The sequence below is a fragment of the Rhineura floridana genome, chromosome 4 (assembly GCF_030035675.1).
Source record: "Rhineura floridana isolate rRhiFlo1 chromosome 4, rRhiFlo1.hap2, whole genome shotgun sequence".
Taxonomy (NCBI): Eukaryota; Metazoa; Chordata; class Lepidosauria; order Squamata; family Rhineuridae; genus Rhineura; species Rhineura floridana.
In genome coordinates, this window is record NC_084483.1 from 84,286,961 (window position 1) to 84,312,548 (window position 25,588).

Consider the following 25,588-nt stretch of genomic DNA (forward strand, 5'->3'; position numbering starts at 1 on the left):
AACTGAAATTGCAGGGGGGTGACATTTTGGTGTATATCTCATGAACCAAACCATCTAGAAACTTATTTTTTTAAAGAAATCAAAGCCGAGAGTCTGGAGATTAAGGTGACTCACCCAGAGACTCAGAGAGCACCCCAAACATCCAGAGTCTCCAGGCAGAAATCGGAGACCTGGCAACCCTAGGCAAGAGCCTTAGTTGAAACAAAAAAGCACTGTTTTTTAGACTTCACCCAATTCTGCAAATTATCATTATAAATAATTCACCTTATTTTTCTCATACGAACTTATGTCCTATCAAAATAGGGTGTGTGAGATTTGCTGATAGAGCTATCAGAAGCGATGTTAGCTGGCTGGCCCAGGGCCTTTCTGTGGGACAGAGATTGTGTGCTTCTACAGTTGATTCTAGTCCCCGTAGCTCAAAGAGTTGTATAGTTCCCATGTGACATACTGTCAAGCATTTCCTTATGCAAAGTGATGTTTATAGGTATTAATTTAATCTTTAAAGTGAAATTTCTCTTAATTGCTTTCCTGGCATGGCAAAGGAGACAAGAGTAGTTAGTTCTGGCAAGCTGCTGCCTCAGGAGAACTGAACTCATAGTCCATGAGCTTATTAAAACATTGTACTTGTACAAGGAAACCTTTCCACACATGTATGCTGCAGGACTCACCTTTGGTGCATCTACAGATGTGTGTGAAAATTTATTCTCAACTTTGACACGTGTTGACACCATACTGGTATCATCAGAGAAAAGCAAACCCAGTAATCTTGGCTTTTGAAAATAACACATTTGAAGGACTTTCAAGTGAACAGTTCCTCTGCAAGTTTGCAGAGCAATCATGGTGCATTAGACTTTATTAACAGTTCAGATCATTATGGTAGGATGATTTGCACAAAATATATTTCATTCCTAGTCACTGTTACTTAGTTTACATAACTATTTTGCATATGGAAAATATTGTGTTTTAAATTTATTTGTTTTTTTTGTAAACTTCACAAGTCATAGTTCCTAATTAAAATGCATAAATTGGGGTTTAGCAGTAAATTTCCATTTTTTTGTCATTACCTATGAAAACATTTTCCCCCAGAAACCTCTTTTATAGTCACCGATGCCCCAACCCTTCTGCCCCTCCATTTTTTGTCTCTGCCTATCCAATGAAAATTGTCTCACTACACTCCTGAATAGAAACAACAAATGCGTGTTTCAGTCATGACTCTGATTCAGAAATTCACTAGTATTTGAATGCACACATTGTCTTTACACCTGGTCCACATTACAGTGACATGCTGTTAGGGGCCATGATTGGACCATGTTCCTTGGCACATGCTTCTCCAGTGTACACAGTGTGACATAAGTGTGCCTGATTCACTAATACAGTACACAATTTAAATCTGTAACCTTTTAAAATGTAGTATGTAAAGTGGTTCTAAATCTGTGAAACCAAACCACCTTACTTTGAATAATGTTCTGTGGAAACTGTAGTGTTTTCCCCCAAAATAATGTGCTTGTGACTTGGAAATTAATCACATCTGACAGAATGTATTGGCCATGAGCTAACATGCTGGAACTGTTTAAAAATATTTCTTCTTCATAATAAAATGTACAGTAGGTTGAACTTTTTTGTTTTTGCTATTGCCAGTTATTCTGTTTTAAGACCTACCTTAGAATTACTGATGATTGCCTGAATAAATAAAGAGGCTTCTGCAGAAGATTTTACACATAGCCGTGTAGCACCATGAGGTGGCTCCCATTGCCTTTGTCAAGCACTTACACAAAGAAAGTAGCAATGCTAGAAGCCAGCAATAAGAACAGGCTACTAGACTTTTAAAGCCAGATGAAGATTTAAAAAATGCTCCTGGCCATTTTAATGAGAACCAGCCCTTAGTTACTTATTGTTACTTCAAGTTATGCTTCATTGCTTAATCTGCTACATTTTTACATCATCTGTAATTTAGTTCTCATTAGCCTTGCGTTGTCTTCTGCTGCTTCTAACCACAGAAAACATCCACAGTTTATCAGTTAAGAAGGGGGCTGGGGTGCAATTTGTGCAGTACACAGAGTCATTTTAAACAGGGCACATAATTGTGTTTCACATCTTGTATTATATTGTGCTTGTGGCCATGAAGCCTCTCAATCAACACTGTGTGTATCATGCAGAAAAGGGCATGCTAATATGCAGGGCAGTTAAGGGGTTGGATCATTAGAAGCATGTACGACCTCTTTCTTTTTGTATCGTCTGTTTTCCTTTCCTCATCTCAGAGAAACGCACCCACCCACCAACCCGAGAATTTGATGTGTTTACATGTGAGTCAGGCATGAAAGTTGAGAACTTACCAAGAAACGAGAAGGGCTGGTGCTTGTAATGAATGAGCAAAGATAATGTTTCCCTGGAACCACTTTTTGCTTGCTGACTATCAGACAGAGGGTGTGCTCAGTCTTAAAGCGGCAGATCCAAGCTGAGCAGTTACCCAACATACACAGCCTTCTTCAGTCTATTGTGCCTCTTTCAGATAAGGGTAGCAGAGCTGTGGGTTTTGGAGAAAGAAGAGGAAGATTGGGTAAGAGCGACATGCCATGCCAATCTATGCCAAAAATAGAAGTTCTTATCTTCCCCTTTCCTTGGCCAGCTCTGCCAGAAGGAGCAGCTAAATATATGTCTCCCTATGCAACAACTCGTAAGTTACACAGAATTAGAGCTTGATGGTTCCTGGCCTTCCCATTCTAAGCAGAGCTTATCTGATGTAGTGAATAGTATAGCATCAGGGAGACCTGTGTTCAAACCCCTACAATTTATGAAGTTCACTGGATACCCCTGAGCCAGTCACAATCTGTCAGCCTAACGTACCTTATAAGATTGTTGTGAGAATAAAACTTGGTGGGACCATGTACTTTCCCCTAAGCTCCTTAGAAGAAGGTTTGAGTTAAATATATACAAGAATCCACAGTTCTTGCTCACTATGGGATTCCCCGTCACTTCCTTCCCATTATGACATTGCCACCTCAACCATTTCTGCTCTTTTGCTGCCCTAACATCACAAAATCCCTTGATTCAAGAGAAGCAGGGATCTGAAGGGGATATATCATGGAGAAAGAAATGGCAAGACACTGGGGGAAAGGAGAGCTGAAAGAAAAAGTCACATACACAGCAGAATAATGCAAACACACAAGGGACATACTGGAATCTCCCAGCCAGGGAGCCGAAGGAGAAAATCTTTAGGCAGGAGCACAAGGGAGAAGAATTTAATATAACAGTTGGATCTTATCAGACAAATTTTTGGCTACATTTCATTCATTGGTGATCACTCGTGGCTGAGTAAGATTGTCTTCCAAGATAAGGTCTTTAACAGTGGGTCCGTAAGTGACTGTGGAGGCCAATTCTGGATCCACACAGCCTCCCACAGTGAGGACATAGGTTTCCAGATGGAAGAAGGTTGCGATGAGGATTTCTTTGACGTGCCTTCCGCTTAGCTCATTTGTCCTATTCGCCCTGTATTCGTGCTTCTTCAAAGTCCACAGCACCTTTGATAATAGCCGACCTCCATTTGGGACGTTCATGGGCCAAGACTTCCCAGTTGTCGATGTTCATGTTACATTTTTTTAGATTCGCTTTAAGAACATCTTTAAACCTCTTTTGCTGTCCACCGATGTTCCATTTTCCATCCTTAAGTTGGGAGTAAAGTACCTGCTTTGGAAGATGGTGATTAGGCATTCGAACAACATGGACGGTCCAGCAAAGTTGATGCTGAAGGATCATTGTTTCAACACTGGTAGTCTTTGCTTCTTCCAAAACACTAACATTAGTCCATCTGTCTTCCCAAGTAATTTGCAGAATTTTCTGGAGGCAGCGTTGGTGGAGTGGCGTTTATAAATGGTCCATGTTTCACAGGCATACAGTAAGGTCAGTAGTACAATGGCTTTGTAAATAAGCATTTTGCTCTCTGCGAATATCCCGATCCTCTAACACTCTACGCTTCATTCAGGAGAATGCGGCACTCACAGAGCTCAGACGATGTTGAATTTCAGCATCAATGTCAGCTTTTACAGAGAGATGGCTGCCGAGATAGGGGAAGTGATCAACGTTCTCCAACGTCACACCATTAAGTTGGATCGATGGTGTTACAGAGGGACTAGTTCGCACCTGTTGATGATGCACTTTGGGATTTTTTAATATTAAGTGAGAGCCCAAGCTTTCCATATGCTGACATTTAGGATAGTTTGAAGATCTTTCTCTGAATGTGCAGAGACTACATTATGATCAGCATATAGAAGTTCTACGACAAAGGATGACATTACCTTACTTTTTGCTACAGGCCATTAGTGTCATTTGATTGAGTTTTGCAGGTCTTGCACCATATGGCACAAAAGGATATAGTTAGGTTATAGAGAGTCCATTTAGGGTTTGTTATGTTTCTTCATATGCTGAAAGTCTATAACTTCCAGCTCTTGCTGGGAGGAAGGGCAGGGTATAAATCAAATAATAAATAAAGAAACTTGTACTATGTCAGAAGGCAGGGGTGTGTGTGTATGTATGTGAGCTAAACTCCAAAATAGACTACTGTAATTGTATGTTGGGCTGCAATCATTTTACAGTACAGCCTCTGGGCTGCTAATGGAGGCTGGCTCATGGGAACATTATCTTGCCAGTGCCTCAGCCACTGCACTGGCTCCCAAACTATTTCTAGTCATAATTCAAAGTGCAAGCACTTTTTTTTAAAGTCCTGAGGTTTTGAGTCTGGTTACCTAAAGGACCTATCACCTGCTTTTTACTGAAATGATGTAAGCCTACCTCTGTGTGCCCTCATAATTCAGAGTAAAATATGTGGGTAATGGGGGAAGAATGTCTTCTCCGTGGTATCCTGCTAGTGGAATGTTCTCCCCAGGGAGGCTGCCTACTGCCTACTTGGACTTTATTTGTCATACTTTTTTGCTATCTTTTTCTGCTGTACTATTTTCTGCTATCTCTTATTTTTACCATTGATTTTACCTCCTGTCTGTTATCTCATTAATAAGGTGACTTAGAAATATTTATACTGATATAGTTTAAATAAATAAAATATTAGTGACACTGATACCTCATAATATAAAGAAATAATGAAGAAGAAGATTTACAAGGTGAAGTGAGGGGAGAGAGAAAATTACACCAAAACATAGTGAACTCAAAAAAATAAGAATAAAAAATATAAGAAAAAATCATAAGAAGATTGTTTTTAACTGTTTTTAGAAGTTTTAATTGTATTGTTTTAGTATTGGTATGTTTGCCACCGTGGGCTCCTTTGGAGGAAGGGTGGGATATAAATTTAATAAATAAATAAATAAACACGTAATGGTGTTTCCAATGTTTTAATACCTTTTACACAGTTATTGAAAAATTAAGATTTATGCAAGGTATGTTCCTGACAACAATACTGTATATAATTTAGATAATACATAGACTACATTTTAAAACATGCAAAAAAATGTAGAATAATAAATTTAAAGACATTTAAAGATCATGTAATATCATTTGCCATTGTAACTTGTGAACTACAGTAACCAATAAAGCTTCCATAGTTCAAAGAGTTAGAGAATTCCCTTCGAAATTGAACTGAGTTGAAAGAGAACTATATCTTGGACTAGATTTCTCAAGCCCACGATTCATAGGACAGGGTTAAAGGAAGCCAGGATGGATTACTTGAGAAACTCATTGGATTTCCTGCATTCTGACAAGTTTCAGCTATGGCTATTTTGTATTTCTCTGTGTATAAGAAAGCATAGAAATTGTATATTTGTCAAATGACAGTACTGCAACATTATACATGAAGATAAAGGAAAGTAAAAACCATAAGAAGATTACTTCTGGCTTGGAAATGAATTATATAAAAAGTTAATATGCTGGGAGGAAGGGCGGATATAAATGAAATTATATGTGTGTAAGCACACAATTATGTGTGTGCAAGCCGCCTTGGGGGCCTTTTTGGACAAAAGGCGGCCTAGAAATAAACCATAACATAACAATGACGTGTTTTATATATGTGTGTATATATATGGCATAGATCATGAAACAAGGCAGCAGTAGGGTTGTTGGAACCAGCCCAGCTTTTCCCAGAAGCTTTGGGGAAGCCTCGTAAAATTCTGTAGAAAATATAGAGCCAGAGTTTTGTAATGGAGCCTTTTCTCTGCATCTATTTAGAGCTATCTGAAGGGACTCAGCATGTGTGGAACATATCGAACTCAATTTAAAAAAGTGTTGCAGGAGAGGTTGGTTGGAAATAGATATTGCCCCCCCCCCGACAGTTGCTTTGAGGCTCTTTGGTCCTGTCCCCAGGCTTCCCTCAAGCATTTCTTGTCACCGCATCTTGGCTTGCAGTCAGGTCCAATTTCCTCAGTTCTATCTCCCTCCAGTCATTAAGGGCTGTCAAGGATCTACTGCACATGCCTGCTCTCCCACTTCGGAATTCGCTTGCTTTGTATCAAATAATCAAAATGTACACATGAAGCCAGAGTTATAGCTGTCTGCCATTTTGACAAACATTTGGCCTTTTGTAGACTGCTAATTTTCTGCACATTTACAGAGAGTTCTATTTTATTTAAGCTTTGAACCAAGTCTCTGGGATGGTGTTAAATGTATTATGTTGTGTCCCAAGAGAACCTGGAAGTTTTGGTGCATTGAGATGGTGGAATGTGCAAAAATGAAGCAAGTATGCACAAAATAGGCCAACTCAGTTGCTTATTTTAAAAAGTGAGAGCTAAAAGGTGACCCATACAGTTTGTTTGTTACACGCTTATAACCAAAGCTGATGACAACGTTGAGATTATAACACTGATTTACAGTTCAGTTGACTCAATTGCTAATACTTTTAATCAGATGTCATTTTTCTCTCCTTTAACAACCACCACTATGCTTCCTATTATTACAGCCATTCATCATCCCCAGAAAGATTAATAGAGAAAATTAAAATTGCAGAGAATGCTATTTTTCCTGAAACATACATATGGGTCATTTCTTCATTTCATTTTTTTTTTAAACCACCATATTCAGTTTTAATGTATAAGGAGGGCTGGTGTCATATCAATATAACTAAGTTCTGTAATTGAAAAAAGAAAAAAAAGTTAAACCTTTAGGTTTTTGCACTTGAAAGACCTGAAGGAAATACTGAAAAAGAATGTGTATATCTCCCTCCTCATCTTCTTCACACATGCACATGTATATGTACTCTCCCACCCCCACATATAACTGAAGTTTAGCATTTATTGCCTCCACAAATTCCAGGTTTAGGGAAGGACTTCTTTTCCTCTTCTCAGGCTTAATCAAAGCTTGAAAATATTTGTTTTTTAAAAAAGAAAAATATCATTGATACTGATATTATTTAATTATGGCAAATACAATGAGTTGGTGCGGTGTGTGCGTGCACATATGTGTGAGGGAATAATTTATTTTGAGGGTTCCTTGATAAAAGACATTGAAAACTGTTCATTACATCAGGAAATGAAGTTTTAGAACCTTCAGAGGCTCATTGTAAATTGTTTGCAAGGAACTTTGAGTATAAAGTTGCTTGCTTCCATAGCAATCTTGAGGCCCCATCTACATCTATAGTCTCCAGTGCGGTGACCAGTGCAATGTCTGCTGCAACCTCTTGGGTCAGTTTCAGTTGATGCGGCCTGATGACGTGGGCAAGGTGCTTGTGACGATGCGACCAGCAACGTGTCCTCTTGACCCTTGTCCTTCTTACCTTATTAAAGCTTGCCAAGGGAGTGTAACCCAGTGGATTCAGGGTGTGATCAATGCATCTTTGTGGGAGGGAGTAGTCTCAGCCACCCTAAAAGAGGCAGTGATCCAGTTGCTCCTGAAAAAGCCCACCCTGGACCCATTGGTTTATGACAACTACCGCCCGGTCTCAAATACCCACTTTTTAGGGAAGGTGATTGAGAGGGTTGTGGCACAGCAACTGCAAGTACTCTTGGATGAAACAGATTATCTTGACCCATCCCAGTCTGGGTTCAGGCCTGGTTATGCGACTGAATCAGCCTTGGTTGCCCTGATGGATGACTGTTATTGGGAGAAGGACAGAGGGAGTGTGATCCTGTTATTCTTACTTGATCTTTCAGTGGTTTTTGATACTATTGATTGCATGCTACCGCTGATCACATGCTACATCTGATCAGATAATCTGTTTCATCCAAGATTGCAGTAGGGCCCCTCTCATACAGTGGCTGGAGCTCCCTGTGCTACAGCTGATTGCGCAATCAGCTGTAGGGTGGGGAGGTCGTGTGCTACAGCTGAGTAGGGCCCCACTTTCTGGCAGTTTTCACTTTTCGGCGGGGGCTTGGAACTGAACCTGCCGTATGAATGGGGCCCTACAGTACTCTTGGATGAAACAGGTTATCTTGACCCATTCCAGTCTGGGTTCAGGCCTGATTATGGGACTGAATCGGCCTTGGTTGCCTGATGGGTGAGCTTTATCGGGAGAAGGATAGGGGAAGTGCAACCCTGTTATTCTTACTTGATCTCTCAGCAGCTTTTGATACCATTGACCATGGTATCCTTATGAGCCGACTTGATGACATGGGAATCGGAGGCACTGTTTTATAGTGGTTCCTATCCTATCTCCAGGATAATTGTCTTTCAGTCCCCTGGCAGTTATGCTGTGGGGTGCCGCAGGGTGCCATCTTGTCCCCCATGCTCTTCAACATCTATATTAAGCCCTTGGAAGCAGTCATCAAGAGATTTGGGGAGAGGTATCAGCAGTACACTCATGATACCCCACTCTATTTCTCTATAACATCTGAATTGGAAAAAGTCATGCAGGCTCTGGACCGGTGCCTAGATGCGGTGGTGCACTGGATGAGGGCCAATAAACTGAGTCTGAATCCTAGCAAGACAGGGGCACTATGGGTTGGTGGTTCCCAAGTTCAGATAATTGGTCAGTTGCCTGCTTTGGATGGAATCGTACTCCCTCTAAAAGAACAGGTCCGTAGTCTGGGGATGTTCTTGGATCCATCCTTGTTGCTAGAGGCCCAGGTGATCTCAGTGGCTAGGGGTGCCTTTTACCACCTTCGGCTGGTAAGATAGCTGCAGCCATTTCTGGACTGGGATAGCTTGACTACTGGTGTCCATGCACTGGTAACCTCCAGGCTGGATTACTTTAATGTGCTCTATGTGGGACTGCCCTTGAGGTTGGTCTGGAAGCTTCAGCTGGTAGAAAATGCGGCAGTGCGACTGCTCACTGGGGCAGGATATTGGCAACATGTCAGGCCACTGCTGAGATAATTGCACTGGCTGCCCATTTGCTACCAGGCCAAATTTGAAGTTCTGGTTTTGGTGGACAAAGCCCTATACAGCCTGGGAGCAGGATACCTGAAAGAGAGTATTACCCCTTATATACCCGGTCGATTACTGCGCTCTGTAGGTGATGGTCTCCTGCAGATACTATTTTATCAGGAGGTCCGTTCTGCGCAACATAAGAAGTGGACCTTTAGTGTTGTGGCACATACCCTGTGGAATTCCCTCCCCTTAAATATTAGACACGGACCATCTGTGTTATCTTTTCAGTGCCTACTGAAGAACTTCCTCTTTCAACAAGTCTTTTAAGGAGAGACTATCCCAGTCTGCAGCTGTGTTGGAATTGCTTTTTAATATGTTTTTAAAGTTTTTTTAAAAGATGCTTTTAAAGGTGTTTTTTGTTTTAATGTGATTTTGAAGATGTTTTGTTTTAATATATTTTATCTGTATATTTAATTTGTTGCTTTGTTTGCCACCCTGAACTCCTACTGGGAAGAAGGGTGGAATATAACAACAACAATAACAATAATAATCCATGCCAGTTCAAATATTTGTAGCTGAATACAACCATGAAGGTCTAGTTTCTAGATGTATTGAATTGATGAGCTCCAACTTACTGTAACCAGTGGTGGAATCACCTCTTTCTCCCTCTGTAGCTATTGTTATGAGGGTGTTGACTACTTTTTACCCTCCTGTGTTTAGAAGGCTGGTAGAGTAATCCAAACTATAGGAAGCCAGGATAAATTATGCCAGTGTAACTTGCCCCTATTCCAAACTCTGTTCAGGAGCTGGGCTACTGCTGGTTGAGCCAGCCCAAGCCTAGCAGAGGGAAAACAAGCCTTTAAAATAGAGTTGGACTTACATCACCCTTTTTGCAACTTCTGCTGGGTTGCTAGATCGTATTACCAAGCTGAATGGAGTTTGTAATAAGCGTAGGTCTTCCACTTTTTTGGGACTTACCCTGGCCTTGGCTCAGCCGACTTTGGCTGAACCCCAACTGAGCCAGAATGGAGGACTTACACTGGCTTATCTACAGCTGAGCCAGGATGACTGAAAGAACTGGGCATGTTTAGCCTGGAGAAGAGAAGACTGAGGGGAGATATGATAGCACTCTTCAAGTACATGAAAGGTTGTCACATAGAGGAGGGCTGGGATCTCTTCTCGATCGTCCCACAGTGCAGGACATGGAATAATGAGCTCAAGTTGAAGGAAGCCAGATTTCGACTGGATATCAGGAAAAATTTCCTAACTGTTAGAGCCATACGACAATGGAACCAATTACCTAGAGAGGTAGTGGGCTCTCTGATGCTGGAGGCATTCAAGAGACAGCTGGACAGCCATCTGTCAGGAATGCTTTGATTTGGATTCCTGCATTGAGCAGGGGGTTGGACTCGATAGCCTTTTAGGCCCCTTCCAACTCTACTATTCTGTGATGGACTTCAGCCAGCTGAACCCCAGCTGAACTCAGACTCAGCCAGAGATCCGCCTTTTCCAAGCTCCACTCATTGCGGTGGATCTTGGGTTTGGATTGCTCACTAACTGAACATCTTGCGTGCGCACATACACAACATGTAAGATTTTCATTTGGTCTATGGAGTAATGTTAGATTACAAGATGTAAAAAGATATGACAGTGACCCAGAGAGAATGACCCTTTCCCCCAAAGGTGTGGGCCGTTGCACTATAAATCAAATAAGAAATGTGAACAAAGAAAGTGACAGGCAGAAAGGGTTGACTATCTTATTAAGTTCTATCCATTACAGAGATGAAATCTGTGTTATGTGGCACATTTGTATTTTTAAAATATATTTGTATCACGTTATTATTTTCTATACTTTATTGAGATATATCATACATTTTTAAAAGCATTCTGAACACTACATAAAAATCTCAGAAAGCTGACATTAGATAAAATACTAAAGGTTTTCCTGATTTGCAAATTTGCAGGCAATCCTATATATTTACTTCAAAGTAAGCCCTGCTGTCTGCATTGGAAATTACTCCTATGTAAGTGTGTGTGTGTGTGTGTGTGTGAGAGAGAGAGTGAGTGAGTGAGTGAGTGAGTGAGTGAGTGAGTGAGTGAGTAGGGAGCAATGGCCATGTTCTACTTTACAGGGGACAGCTCTCCATTTGAAGGACTGTCAGGAGTCAGCCCTCTGTTTAAATGGATGTCCAGTCCAAAGATAAAGAGCCATGAGAAGGGAAAGAAGGGACCTTGAAGTCACCCATCATCAATTAATCCTCAGACATCAGCCTAAGCAGACATACTTGGTCACAGTCTTCGCCACTATGGTGAGATGGATTCGATTTCTAGTTAGATCAGGAGTCCCCAAACTGTGGTCCACAGACCACCAGTGGTCCATGAGCTTCATTCAGGTGGTCCACAGCGTGTCTGTGGATTTGTAGTTGTAGATGGGAGACAGCACAGATTGCATTAAATATTCATATTTATTTTTAATGGTATTTTATTACTTTTTATGTTGTATTTTATTTTATTGCACTTTGAATTCTATGGAATTGAACTTGTACAATGGAATACAATATATAAGAAACAAAAATATGATTGAAATCATACAGCATCTAGCACAGCACATTACAATGGCTACAACAGGCAGTTAAATCATTAAGGGTGCAATTCAATACATGTCTACGCAGCTCTATTGGGTTCAATGAAACTTATTCCCAAGTAAGTTCGTATTGGATTGCAGCCTAAGTGGTCCGCCAATTCAGCAATTTTAAAGTGGTATGTAGGGGGGAAGTTTGGGAACCACCGAGTTAAACTATAATATTTATTACTGAATTTGAATCTGAACATATAAATTAGCCAATGCATATTTTATGCAAATCTGTTTCCTCTGTCATCTTTTTTGACGATGTATTTCATTTCTCTTTTTTTTAATGCACAAGTGACCACTCTTTGAGAGTAAAAGATGGATGGATGGGTGTGAGTGTATGACTATATGTAAATGAATGCACCAGTGGTGTGCTATGTTTGTGTTAAGTGTGAGAATAGCTGTGTGTAAATGCTATGTGTTAAGATGTATTGAGAGAGGGAGAGAGACAGAGGCTGTATGAAATGGCTATGCCCACTTTATTTGCATTGGATTTCCCACTACTGGTTATCAGGCCCTCAAAAGATTAGCCATAAGAGAATGTTGCCCCTGGGCTGAAAAAGATTCTTCATCCTGGTCTTTAGGACAGTAGCAGTTTTTCAGGGAGCTGCTTGAGCACAGATTTTTATTCACTGAGCTGTCAAAGTGGGATGCAACATGTTCCTAAAAAAAGAAGGCAATAACAATAGAGTGCCTATTTATTCCTCAGCAGAGAAAGGATAAAAACCATATTAACCTAGTATTTTACTTAATATTACCGCTTTAGAACAGTCATTATTTTTAATGCTTAACAGTGAGGTATATGGAGGTCAAACCCATTGTGGAAACCACAGGGTAAGAACTATAATAGAAAAATGTATTCCTTTCTACACCCCCCCTTTCTAATGAAACACTCATTGGAGTGTTGATGTACAATTAGTAGCATTTGCACCTATCCACCATTTCATATGCTGCAATTTCCTAAATGCCATTTTATCCATTGTGTGCACTGCCTGCAGAAAAATGAATTTGTGTGACTCTTCATAACTGTTTACATTGTTATTTCATACATAACAACATTTTTCTCTACAGAGATGTTAATCCATGAGTGAATAGAGGTTGCATTCAAGTACAAATATGTTTTTCTGAATGAAAAATAGCTGGGCTTATCAATTAAACTGACATATTAAGGAGGGCAGGAGTTTTACAATTAAACTGAGAATTTACCCAAAGCAGTGAGTTATGGAATCCATTGAGTTCTGGTTTGCCATTGATACCCTTGGGAGGGGTACTAGTGCTTCAGATTCTGCAGTTTCATATTGGTAGCTATCAAATTACGGCAACAAGAATTGTGGCCTTATAAACTTGAGTTGATCGCAAAGACATTGATTCAATTCACAGCTCAGAAAGTGTATCAAGTATTGCGGTACAAGCATTGAACCCCTATCAGTGCTTGGCTCTGTTGACTTCCTGGTTTCACTTTCAACTGTTAATATGATAAATAATGCTTGAAACAGGGTATATGTATGTTCAACTTAGGGTTTTTCATATCTTCTTTTAAATAACGTAAAAGATAACCTTTCCATGTATAATAGGAAAACTAGTGAAATATAAATTCTCATCTATCTATGAAGGGTAAAAATCCTGAAAAACGGTAATTCCAAAAATTATTCATCATTATAAATTTAGTGTTTGAAAGCACTGCTCTAATAAAAGACAGCAACACAATTTATTAGCTTTGAATTATGTTAATTCTTATAGATCATTTTTATAATGAGACCTGAAAGTTACTCCTCTAAACCAGGCTAAGGACCACCTCTACCTTGGAAGTTTGTAGGAAATGCAATACTGTAACTTTATGAGACGGAAGGAGTATTAGTTGATAATTAAGTGTATTAGTACTTATACAGAGTTTCTAAATTGGCTTTATTGCTTTTTTCTTTAAGACCACATGGAAAACACAGACCTACTCATTTAAAAGCACTACCTTTTTAACAGTTACATCAGGGGCTCCCAAACTGTGGCCCGCAGACCACCAGATGTCCATGCGCTTCATTCAGGTGGTCTGTGGCCTCAATCATGGTTAGTTGTTCATCTTGCTAACCAGCCTTCATGCCTAAGCAGAACTGGAACCAACTTCTTAAGGTCCAAAATGTACTGGGATTTTATAGAAGCAGAAGTAATGTTTTAAAGTTTGAATTAACAGTTTCGATGAGATACTGCCTCACCATGAGACAGATAAACGTAATTATTGTTAGGACACTAGTAATGGGTCATTGGATTGGAGCAGTCCATTTTTTTCAGCATTTTTTCAGAGTTCATGTGATGGATTACAGTGTCTGAAATGTCTCTACTTCCTGTTGTAGCAGAAGCATTCCAAGACCTGGAAATCTCCTAGGTTGCCACATATCTAACTCAATGGAGCAGGTCTCCCTGTCACCAAAGTGCAGCAGGCAGGCTAGATCTGCACTAAAAGAGGGCCTAGTACAGGACCTCAAGTCCTCAGTGCACTTTTGATGTCATTCAGGTTCAAAATTTGTATTTATTTATTTAACAAACTCTATATACCACTTCATTGTAAATAAAACCTCTAAGCAGTTTACAAAGATATAACAAACATTAACTTTGTCAACAAAAGACGTTAAAAACAAGTATTTAATAAAAATCCAATTAAAACCAACAGTTGAACAAGAAACAGATTAAAACACGTCGACTCCTACATGTTTCGATAGGTTGCCTAAACAAAAATGGTTCTTAGCAGGTGCCAAAGAATACAACAAAGTTGCCTCCGTGATGTCAATAGGCAGGAAGTTCCAAAGTGTGGCTGCTTCCACACTAAAATATCAATTTCTTACAAGCACAGAACAAATATTATGTGGCACCTGTAACAGTGCCAGTTCCACTGATCAGAATGGTCAAGTAGATATATATGGGGTAAGGCAATTGCTCAAGTAAACAGGTCCCAAGCTATTTATACTAATAGGAACACCTTGAATTTGACATGGTAACAAACCGACAAGTAGTGCAGATCTTTGAGCAGAAGTGTTATTTGCAGACAGAGTCTCACTCCTGTCAGCAGTTGTGCCGCAGCATTCTTCACTAACTGCAGTTTCCGATCAAGTGCAAGGGAAGCCCCACATAAAATGTGTTGCAGCAGTCCAGCCTTGAAGTCACCAATGCCTGAACTACTGTGGTCAAGCTTGCATCTGTTTCTAAAATCCCCCAAAATGCTTTCCATCATGTGGCAGCTGCCCATTAAATTAATCCCCTTTTATGCATAAATTCCAAATCAAGCACAGTTTAGGAAGTCCAACTATCAGTGTAGGTTACTAGATCTGATTTTGCAGTATTCCTGTTTAGTGAACAGGACACTGCACTGCAACAGACATACAAACTTTCTCCCTATTTTCTCCTTATGGAATATTTCACATTCATTTCAGTTTTTCACATCTGGAATCTAATAAGGACACAGAGTCCCCCACTCCTGTATTCTTACAGCTTTGTACATTATCCTACCTTTTGAGATGTCTGTAGAACATGTTTTAATGTCCACAGCTAACTTAGGTTCAGAGCTTGGAAAAGTTACTTTTTTGAACTACAACTCCCATCAGCCCCAGCCAGCATGGCCACTGGATTGGGCTGATGGGAGCTGTAGTTCAAAAAAGTAACTTTTCCAAGCTCTGCTTAGGTTAGCCTTGAAGCTCAAATTATCACCAGGTATTGCTGTTCAGTTATTATGAGATGTGAGCTGCTGATTTCAGTTGCAGACTCTTTTGTCAAGTATGTGTCATAGTGAGCATTCTACTACGTGCTGTTTCCATTGAAATGAATTTAGATCATGTGGAAGTAATACTTGATGGACTGGCACTTTCAATTCTATGCATACTTACTTGAAAGCAAGATCCATTGAAACTTGTTATTCTTCTGAATAAAATTGTTTAGGATCAGGCTAGAACTGGTTACTGTATTTATAAAGCAAGTGATAATTATTGTTCTTCAACAAGTGACTGCAAACAGCAGCGGCTATCTAACATGATAAAACATATATAATTGTTGCAGGGTTTATAAGACATTTGACATTACACTACAAAAATATTACCTTAGTTGTCAGAAATAAAAGATAAACTGGCATCCCATATTATATCAATCTTGTGCACAGTTATTTATGCATAGATATCTATATATATTCCTCTGAAGGGCAAAAAGCAGACAAAGGGATTGATTTTATCAGAAACATACCTTGTGTGAGTGTTCTGCAGCTGCATTTTTGAAAGGACAATATACACTTGCACACAATATACACTTTAGTTTGACCCTAAATATAGTTATATTTGAGGTTTGATAGATCATCCTATTTTCAACTGCTCCATTATTTCCATTGACCTTCATGCCCATTTCTTGCTTTTGGAACTGAACAGCAAACTCCAGTGTGCCAATTTTAAGGTCCTCTATTTCCACACCACTTTATTCACAACAGTAGCTGCCATTGTAGTGAGCCTAATATGGCAATTAGTGGAGACATGTAGGCAAATCACACTTCCCCTACCCCTCCAATCCTTAATACATTTACTTGGAAGGAAGGGTCATTCATAGAATGAAACAGTTGGAAGAGATCAAAAGGCTATGTAGTCCAACCCATTCCAATGCCAGACCACTGTGCATCTCCCAACCCAACCCCAACCCACATATCAGCCTACATTACCTAGATGAAAGTGTGCTACAAATTGAGATGTGCACAGTGGAAATGTACTTTAAGATATTGCAGTTATTTCCAACACATGCATACCATTTGACCCACTGCATATTTGCTGACTATATTATGACCTTTTCAGATGATGATGGATCTGAAAATAGTGGCCAAATCACACATTCTGATCAGTTCCATGAAACTTCCTCATGAGGTGTTTTTTTTAATAAAATGAACACACATACCAAATTTCCTCAAGTAGTTCCTTGTTCCCGACAGCATATTTGTATATGTAGTTTTTCTTGGCTTCAATCAGGAGGGGAGGATTAGCAAGAGGAAGGGCTGCTGTTATCCCTTGTCTGTTTGACCTCTCAGAATTGCTTTCCTGGGCTGCTGTCCCAACCACTGCAGTGGTGGTGATGGCATAGTGATTTTGGACAAGCAATGACAGGAAGAAAAAGGGTTGAGCTACCATGAATCCAGCCTTAAACAGTGAACTAGGTACTGTCTCTTTGATGTGGTGAGTGTGCTCTGGTCTTCCAGCTCCGTTTGCAGAGAAGCTAGGTATGGACCCCAAAACCCCATCCACACCTACTGTAGTCCCCAATGAGGTGCCCAGTGCAACATCTGCTGCAACTTCTTGGAAACGGTTTCAGTTGATGTGGCCTGATGACGTAGACAAGGTGTTTGCGATAATGTGGCCAGCAACGTGTCCTCTTGACTCTTGCCCTTCTTGGCTTATTAAAGCTTGCCGAGGGGGTCTTACCGAGTGGATCCAGGGTGTGGTCAATGCATCATTGTGGGAGGGAGTGGTTCCAGCTGTCTTGAAAGAGACGGTGATCCAACCACTCCTGAAAAAGCCCACCCTGGACCCGTTGGTTTGTGACAACTACCGACCGGTTGCAAATACCCCCTTTTAGGGAAGGTGATTGAGAGAGTTGTGGCACAGCAATTGCAAATACTCTTGGATGAAACAGATTATCTTGACCCATCCCAGTCTGGGTTCAGGCCTGGTTATGGGACTGAATCGGCCTTGGTTGCCCTGATGGATGACCTTTATCGGAAGAAGGACAGGGGGAGTGTGACCCTGTTATTCTTACTTGATTTTTTAGCGGCTTTTGATACCATTGACCATGGTATCCTTCTGGGCCGACTTGGTGAGCTGGATATTGAAGGCACTGTTTTACAGTGGTTCTGATCCTATCTCCAAGGTTGCTCTCAGAGAATAGCAGTGGGTGACTGTCTTTTGGCCCCCTGGCAGTTGAAGCCTTTGGGAGCCATCATCAGGAGCTTTGGGGTGAGGTTTCAGCAGTATGCTGATGATACCCAGCTCTATTTCTTCATAACATGTGAATCAGGAGAGGCTGTGCAAGCCCTGGACCGGTGCCTGGACTCGGTGGTGGGCTGGATGAGGGCCAATAAACTGAGTCTGAATCCTAGCAAGATGGAGGAGCTGTGGGTTGGTGGTTCCCAAGTTCGGATAATTGGTCAGTTGCCTGCTTTGGATGGGGTTGTACTCCCTCTGAAAGAGCAGGTCCATAGTCTGGGGGTGCTCCTGGATCCATCTTTGTCGCTAGAGACCCAGGGGACCTCTGTGGCTAGGAGTGCCTTTTACCAGCTTCGGCTGATAGCTGTGGCTGTTTCTGGACCGGGATAGCCTGACCACTGTTGTCCACACACTGGTAACCTCTAGGCTGGATTACTGTAATGTGCTCTATATGGGGCTGCCCTTGAGGTTGGTCCGGAAGCTGCAGCTAGTGCAAAATGCAGTGGCGAGACTGCTCACTGTGGCAGGGTATCACCAGCACGTCACCCCGCTGCTGAAAGAACTGCACTGGCTGCCCATTTGCTACTGGGCCAAGTTCAAGGTTCTAGTTTTGGTGTACAAAGCCCTATACAGCTCGGGACCAGGATACCTGAGAGAGCGTCTTACTCCTTATATACCCAATCAATCACAGTGCTCTGCAGGTGAGGGCCTCCTGCGGATACCATCTTATCAGGAGGTTTGTTCTGCACAATATAGGAAATGGACCTTTTGTGTGGCGGCACCTACCTTGTGGAATTCCCTCCCCTTGAACATTAGGCAGGCACCATCTCTGCTATCTTTTCGGTGCCTTTTGAAGACTTCCTTCTTTCAACAAGCCTTTTAAGTTGAGACCTATCCCAGTCTGCGTCTCTGTTAGAATTGCTTGTTAATATGTGTTTTTTTAATAATATGTTTTAACCCTTTTAAAATATGTTTTTAAAGCTTTTTTTAAAATGTTTTTAACGTTTTGTTTTAATGTATTTTAAGGTCTGTTTTTATGATGTTTTAAAGTGTTTTTAGCGTTTCTGTTTGCCACCCTGGGCTCCTTCTGGGAGGAAGGGCGGGATATAAATCAAATAATAAATAAATAAAACTGAAGAAATCCCTAGGACTGATATCAAACCAGGATTCAATAACTGGCCCCCTTGTATGGGCCATCTGAACCTCTTGAGCCTGAGCCACTCAGTGCTTGGAAAAGTTACTTTTTTGAACTACAACCCCCATCAGCCTAGTCCAGTGGCCATGCTGGCTGGGGCTGATGGGAGTTGTAGTTCAACAAAGTAACTTTTCCAAGCTCTGGAGCCACTCAATGAATTGCCATACCCTCTACACAGTTGCACAATCTCCCATATCTGCTCACCACAGATACGAATAGACCCATGAGAAAACAATTAAATAGTGATGGATTTCAAGACTCCAGGCTAGGATCCTATGTCGTTAAGAACTTCACTGTTCAGAAAGGGGGAAGAGCCTCTGATAAACAGGAGGCTTGATATGGAGTGTTAGTTTGGCTCTGGAAATTGTTGAAACCAGCTGTCTGTTATCTGGGAACTGTCCTATGTGCTTTAGATACTATCTCTTGATATAGAATCATAGAATAGTAGAGTTGGAAGGGGCCTATTAGGCCATATTTGCTTTCTGAGATCCTCATGTAGGATGTTCCCTGCTTGTTGGGTAAACTGCTATTGCACTGTGCCTCTTCTTAACCTGTCAACTGAATTAAACCAACCCCTCAGCAGTTTAAAACTCTCCTCTCTAGTTCTCTATATGAGTAAGAATCATTCCTGTCACATCTAATTTGACCCTAAGAGATCATATCAAAGGAACTGTTTGTGTGTGTGAGAGAGTATGAGTGTGTGTGTGAGAGAGAATGTGTCAGACACAGAAATTTTTAAAATCTTGACAAGTTCCAGATATCTGTGTGTGTGTGTGTGTGTTGTAGCAAAAACAACAGAGTCCTGTGGCACTGCTCTAGGCCATAAAAGCATATGCTACAATAAATTTGTTACCCTTTAAGGTAGCCTTTACTTCCCCAATCTTGTTGGGCAAGTTATTTTCAATGTGCACTACTGTAATCTCATGAGGAAGTCAGGATTTTTATGTTTCTGTTTGAAGTGAGGAGTTTATTTTGTATGAATATTAATTGTTAAGGACCCAAAACAAAGCTCAGTGGTACTGGTGGAATTCTTTCCATTTACTTACACAAAATTTAGTTCAGGATCAGTAAACCTCCAGTTTTTGCTGCTAGCTGGGGACTGCAAAAACAAGGGGTTTTCCAAGCCCCTGGTAGACTGAAGAGATGCCTGATGAGCTGTGTTATTGGTAGCTCACAAATTGTGCAACTTGCCAAACTTTAGTACCCTAGACACCACTATGACCTTCTGCAGCCTCGAGTGCACTCTTTTGCCTCTACAAATAGGGAGAGACAGATTTTCTGAAAGCAAGAACAAAATATATAAGATGCAAAAGTCTCTTACAAATGACAACACTAACAAAAATTAAAATGTGTCTGAAATGTGACACATGAAAATAGACAGTTCACACTACCTTAAGGAGGAGAAATGTCTTAAGTACTGTCATAGATTCATAGATACATGTGAGATTTTTCCCCTCACACACACTCTCAATCTATATATTACTCCAGGTAATTCTCCTGGGTTTTTTTAGAGCAGACACAGATTTAATCTTAAGAACAGAAGACAGAACTACCTGCTGCTTGCTGTATAGCTTTCCTGTCTGCCTCTTCCTCCCCCCCCCTTCCAAGTTCACCGGGTCTTATTTAAACAAGCTGGCCTGAAGCCAGAAGCTCATCATTTTAATGCAGTGTAAAATGGAATATGCATAATTATATGCAAGCCATATGTGAGGGAGACAGCTCAGCTGTGGATTTCAGGAGGCTGAGAGAGAAGGAGAGCGAACAGTCAGGGATTAGATGAGATGAGAGTGGAACAGAGTGCAAGTGTCATCCAAATGAATGGTGTAATGAGCATGCTGCTGACACTCCTCCTTTCACCTACTTCTCCCTTTACTTTAACTCTAAACCAGAATATGTTGTAGATCAGAAGCAAAATGCTGCATGCAAGCGGTATAGTAGCTAATGGATTGCATTAATATATCCATTTAAACTTCAGCTTTCTTAATTAGCAGTGTAGATCAAAATAACCCATAACTTTTAATGCATCTTCTTAAATTAAATATTTTAACATATTTGATTGCCCTCATTTAATGGCTACTCGGTTCAGATCTTTACTTAAAGAATTGCGAAAAATCCATTTAATAGCATTAATGTGTAAATCATGAATTTGAAAATCATTTTTGAAGGGAATGACCTTGTTACTTTAAAAAAACGAAAATGGAAACATTATTGGCTGAACATTTTAAAGGTTAAAAAATTACAACATATATGTAATTTAAATATATAATACTTAAAATTGAATAAAGTAAATTAAAACCCTAACAGAGCAATCCTATACATGTCTACTCAGAAGTCAGCCCCATTGAGTTTAATGGGACTTACTCCCAGGTAAGTGTGCATAGGACTGCAGCTTTAAACACTAAAAACAGCCAGCTGAAATACTTCATTTTGGGATTTGTCTCTTCGTTGTTTTTAACTCTTACACCAAAATCTATTTGCATGGTGGTTTTTTGGGGCGGGGAAATGGTGTAAAGAGCACTCCAGTTCTAATATCTAAAAGATGTACTGCATATTTAAACAAACTTCTTAATATTGTTGTATTTTGGAATTCCCGTTTGTTTTAATGATCTGAGCTGTTATGCATTTAGCTTATTTTTTTTCTTCCATTATTTGTAAGTCCCTAAATAGGCCATTATATTTCCCTTCAGGCTAGAGATGAAGATGGACATGCTGAAAATTTTCCCCAGCAGCACTATGCTAAGGAAACTCCAAGACTTGCCTTCAAGAATAACTGCGAACTACTTGTAAGAATAACATACTTACAACAAGTCTAGATTGTTACTTTAGCACAGTGTAAACAGTTTTTGAAAAGCTTTTGTTCATGATTACATAACATTATGAAATATTACAGCTTAAAAAATAACCTGTGCCAATTGCAAATGCTAACGTTGATATAATTGAACAATTCTGAGCTCTCAATTTGCTTGCAAATCTTTTATAATTTATTATATAATTGGAATGGCCTTGTAATACAAGTTTACTGCAATCTTAAACATGTTTACACAGAAGTAAATCCCACTGAGTTCAATGGAACTTACTCCCTAGTAAGTGTGCTTATGATTGCAGCCATATAAAGTATCCCACTGAAAGTCATTCAAGGAATCACTAGTAAAGTACATGCAAGAAAAAAGAGGGAGAGAGGAGAGAAATGATATATGACAAAATTGCTTTCTCTAACTCTCCTTTTTACATTTTAGTGGTTTCGTTATTTTTAGACAACATTAGAAACACACAGCAGCACTGATACCCAGTACTCCCTTTAGAATTCAACTATTCCTCTAGTATATTGAAAAATACAGGGAGACACTTTCTCTTGTTCTCTTTAGTGGGGAATGAGTGAAATCCAGCAAAGCACTGACAAGCAGTCTGGAATGTTTTCAAGATGTAAAACAGATTATATCAGCTGCGAACAAATATCTGTTCCAAGGCAGGGTTAATTTGATGCTCAGTTTAGCATTTGTAGCTAGGCAAAGTTAAAAGCAAATAGAAATGCCTATTATATTTCTGTTCAACAAAGCTTTTGGGTCCTAATAGTTTTGATTTGTAAGGAAAATGAGCACTTGGAACTCTAATATTTCCTCTCTTATTTATGCAGAAGCAAATAGAAAATGAATTGCAATTTACTAAAAGGGAGATTTAAAATCCTGATGAGTATATGGCTGATACTCCCTCTATGTTTTGTTTCTTATCCATGGTATTTAAGTAAAATAGGAAACGTTTCCATTTGTATCAGTGGCAATATCTGAACAGTTTCAGTATACAATTGAGTAGTGGAATATATTTTTATGTGGACATAGTTTTGTTTTACAGTAAGTAAAGAAAAGGAAGTGGTAGGAAAGAGGGCATTTTTAGATGCAATTCCATAAGGAATCCACAATTCACTCCTTGATCCGTGAGATTTTGTGGTGGTTCTAATTGCTTAAAAATATAGAATTAGATACTATGTTCAGGCTGAGCTGATATAACAAGAAACAAAGTAATAATGATTTCTAGTGTTTATATAATGCCTTTCCTAAGTGCTGAAACCATTTGACATACATTATCTCAGTAATACAACAAGCTTGTAAAGCAGGCCTGTTTTATTAACCCCATTTTATAGGGGGTGGACTAAAGCTGAGAAATAATGATTTGCCTAAGTCCACCCAGTAAGCTATGGTTGATTTTTACACCACAGACATCCAGGTCAGCTACAATCTTACACACTTACTAGAGAGTAAGACCCATTGGATACAGTGGGATTTACTTGAGAGCAAACATGCACAGGATTGCATTGTTAACCTTTTAAGAAATTCTTCCTTTTATTACATTGTTTTCCCTTAATTGGTCAACTAGTCAATGCTGGGCCTTTTGTATCACAAAGGTCAGGAGAAATGTCCCAGAATCACAGGGTAATTACATTTCAAAGACATACTGGTCACACCATCACCTTCAAAAATGACTCCATGCTGTGAGTCTTCATAGGCCAACTCAGATTAATAGTTCCACATTCATAGTGTTGCTATTGGAATGATTTTTTCCAAGGGTGTATATTTGTGAACGTATTTTATTAAAATTGACTGTCAATGTAGTTTGCTCATTGACACTTTCATTCACACATGTGAGTGCATTATTCAGTAATCCAGACATGATGGTTTATAGCTGAGAATTTGAGCGGCCTCCATTGAAACACATTGAGTTTGCAGTAATGACACATAATATGAAAGCTCTGTCTTTAAGGTTTGGTATGTGGGCGTTTTTCTTATACATACAGTCAATCACTGGGTGTTATAGTCATTGAGTGGCAATGAAAGTGTGGCCCTTCACAGAGTTCTCTATGAACAAATTGCATGAATGACCCATGCCAGTGAATGCTTTTATATATCCAAGGGAATTGCTTTAAACATCATGCCATGAATACAGAATGTAATGTCAGAAGTCATATTATGTTAATATGCATTATCAAATTATTTCAACCACTGAGTTATTGGTTCACATTTTCTAGATGCCTTTTGCCATTCTATTTACGTCAGATTATTATTTTGCATAGCTTAACTGAAGTTTAAATATTTATAAAGGATGTATTTAAATCTCTGAATCTGCTCCCATTTAAATCATTGTAAGACTCTGTTGATTTCAGTGTGAGCCAAGACATCTTTAAAACAATACAAATTAGGCAAATTCAGTAATTTATTTTCCTTCATGTTAGTTTAAAGTTACATAAGCAGTGTCTGAGTCTACAGCCCTAGTATATTCCACATTATCTCTGAAGTAAAAAATAGCATACGCTATGAAGGGCTTAATGTACAAAGAAATGCAGATTTAAACCCTGGCATAAAATTAGATTCTTAAAGTAGTGAGTTAATTAATGCACATGAATTGTTACTTGAGTCTTAAAATACAGCAAGCTGATGGCTTTGTTCACACATAATACTAAGTTGTGCTTTGTTGCTACATGGATGAGCTTGCATGCTTTCCCTCCCTCTTCTCCTCCCATATGGCCAGGAGGAGCATTTCTGCAGAGATTAGTTTCACTTTAAAAGATTTCTGGTTTAGCATTATGTTTGAAGCAGGGATACTGGTTTAAAAGTAACTGGTTAGTTGGACAAGCCAGCTTCATAATCCATGGTTTGAAGTTTGTTTGATATAAAACATACCAGAGTTTGTGTTAACTCAGAATCCCTGGCATGAATGTAACACTTTAAAAGTGAAATTAAACTTTGCCAAAGTTCTCCTCCAAGACATGTGAGAGGAGAGGAGAAGATGCAAGCCTGACACTTTGCTTCGGCTTATTCGGGCTTATCCATATAGTTTTAAAACATGTTAGTGTTATTATGCAAATACAGGCAATGAGACAAGTGCCACCTCAACCAAAAATTATTATAAAGAACAGCAGAATCAGTTCACCTGAATAAATAATTATTAAAAGGCTATGGTCTGAAGACCAGGCTATGGTTTGAAGGCACATGAGGCCAGCACCCTGGTGAAGCTAAGCAGGGTCAGCTGTGGTCAGTGCCTGCATGGGAGACCGCCTGGGAACCATATATAAGCCTCCTTGGATTTCTATCATGAAAAGAAAGGCAGGGTATAAATGTAATAAATAAAAGCTATTTTTCATTTCATTTCATTTTTCTTTATGGAGACTAGGGTTGGCAGGTCAGAAGCATCCCAAACCCTGAGATTTCAGGTCCGGGCCCTAGTGATGTCATAGGGGTGGACCCTAGTGATGTCATTAAGCATCAACTTGCTTGGAGCATACCACTCAAACAAAAAAATTACTTGGAGCATACCACTCCATTTGCTTGGAGCAAGCCACTCAAACAAAAAAATTATCTGATTGGAAATTAAGATAGAAATCTTAGCTAAATGAGGGTGTTACCAGGTCCACCTGAAGTGACAGGATCATTCCTTCTCACCTGCTTAGGGAACCTGGGTAGGGAACATTTAATGTAGCCTTGCTTCTGGCAAGAAGGGTTTAAGTGCCCTCAGGCCAGGCCAGTCACCAGAAAGCTATTGTAGGAAGGAAGCCTGATGTTATAGAGATGTTAGATGAGAGCACTGATGAGTGAAGATGGA

General features: G+C 39.8%; 1 protein-coding gene and 1 long non-coding RNA gene across 7 annotated transcripts in view; one reads left to right on the plus strand and one right to left on the minus strand.

Moving 5' to 3' along the window:
• LOC133383226 (uncharacterized) overlaps positions 1 to 2,403 on the minus strand; it is a 63,114-nt gene extending 60,711 nt beyond the window's left edge. The window contains exon 1 of the long non-coding RNA XR_009762217.1: positions 2,334 to 2,403. This is a non-coding gene — a long non-coding RNA (uncharacterized LOC133383226). The remainder of the gene's footprint in view (positions 1 to 2,333) is intronic.
• SOBP (sine oculis binding protein homolog) overlaps positions 1 to 25,588 on the plus strand; it is a 262,570-nt gene that overhangs the window by 134,461 nt on the left and 102,521 nt on the right. For 3 of the 6 annotated variants that reach the window (XM_061623522.1, XM_061623523.1, XM_061623524.1), the window contains exon 5: positions 21,685 to 21,780. The exons of 1 other annotated variant lie outside the window; for it this stretch is intronic. In XM_061623522.1, the coding sequence (XP_061479506.1) occupies positions 21,685 to 21,780 (96 nt within the window). Of the gene's footprint in view, positions 1 to 3,852; positions 3,898 to 20,839; positions 20,927 to 21,684; positions 21,781 to 25,588 lie in introns of those variants that run through there. 2 more of the 6 variants (XM_061623526.1, XM_061623527.1) reach the window with 2 other exon arrangements.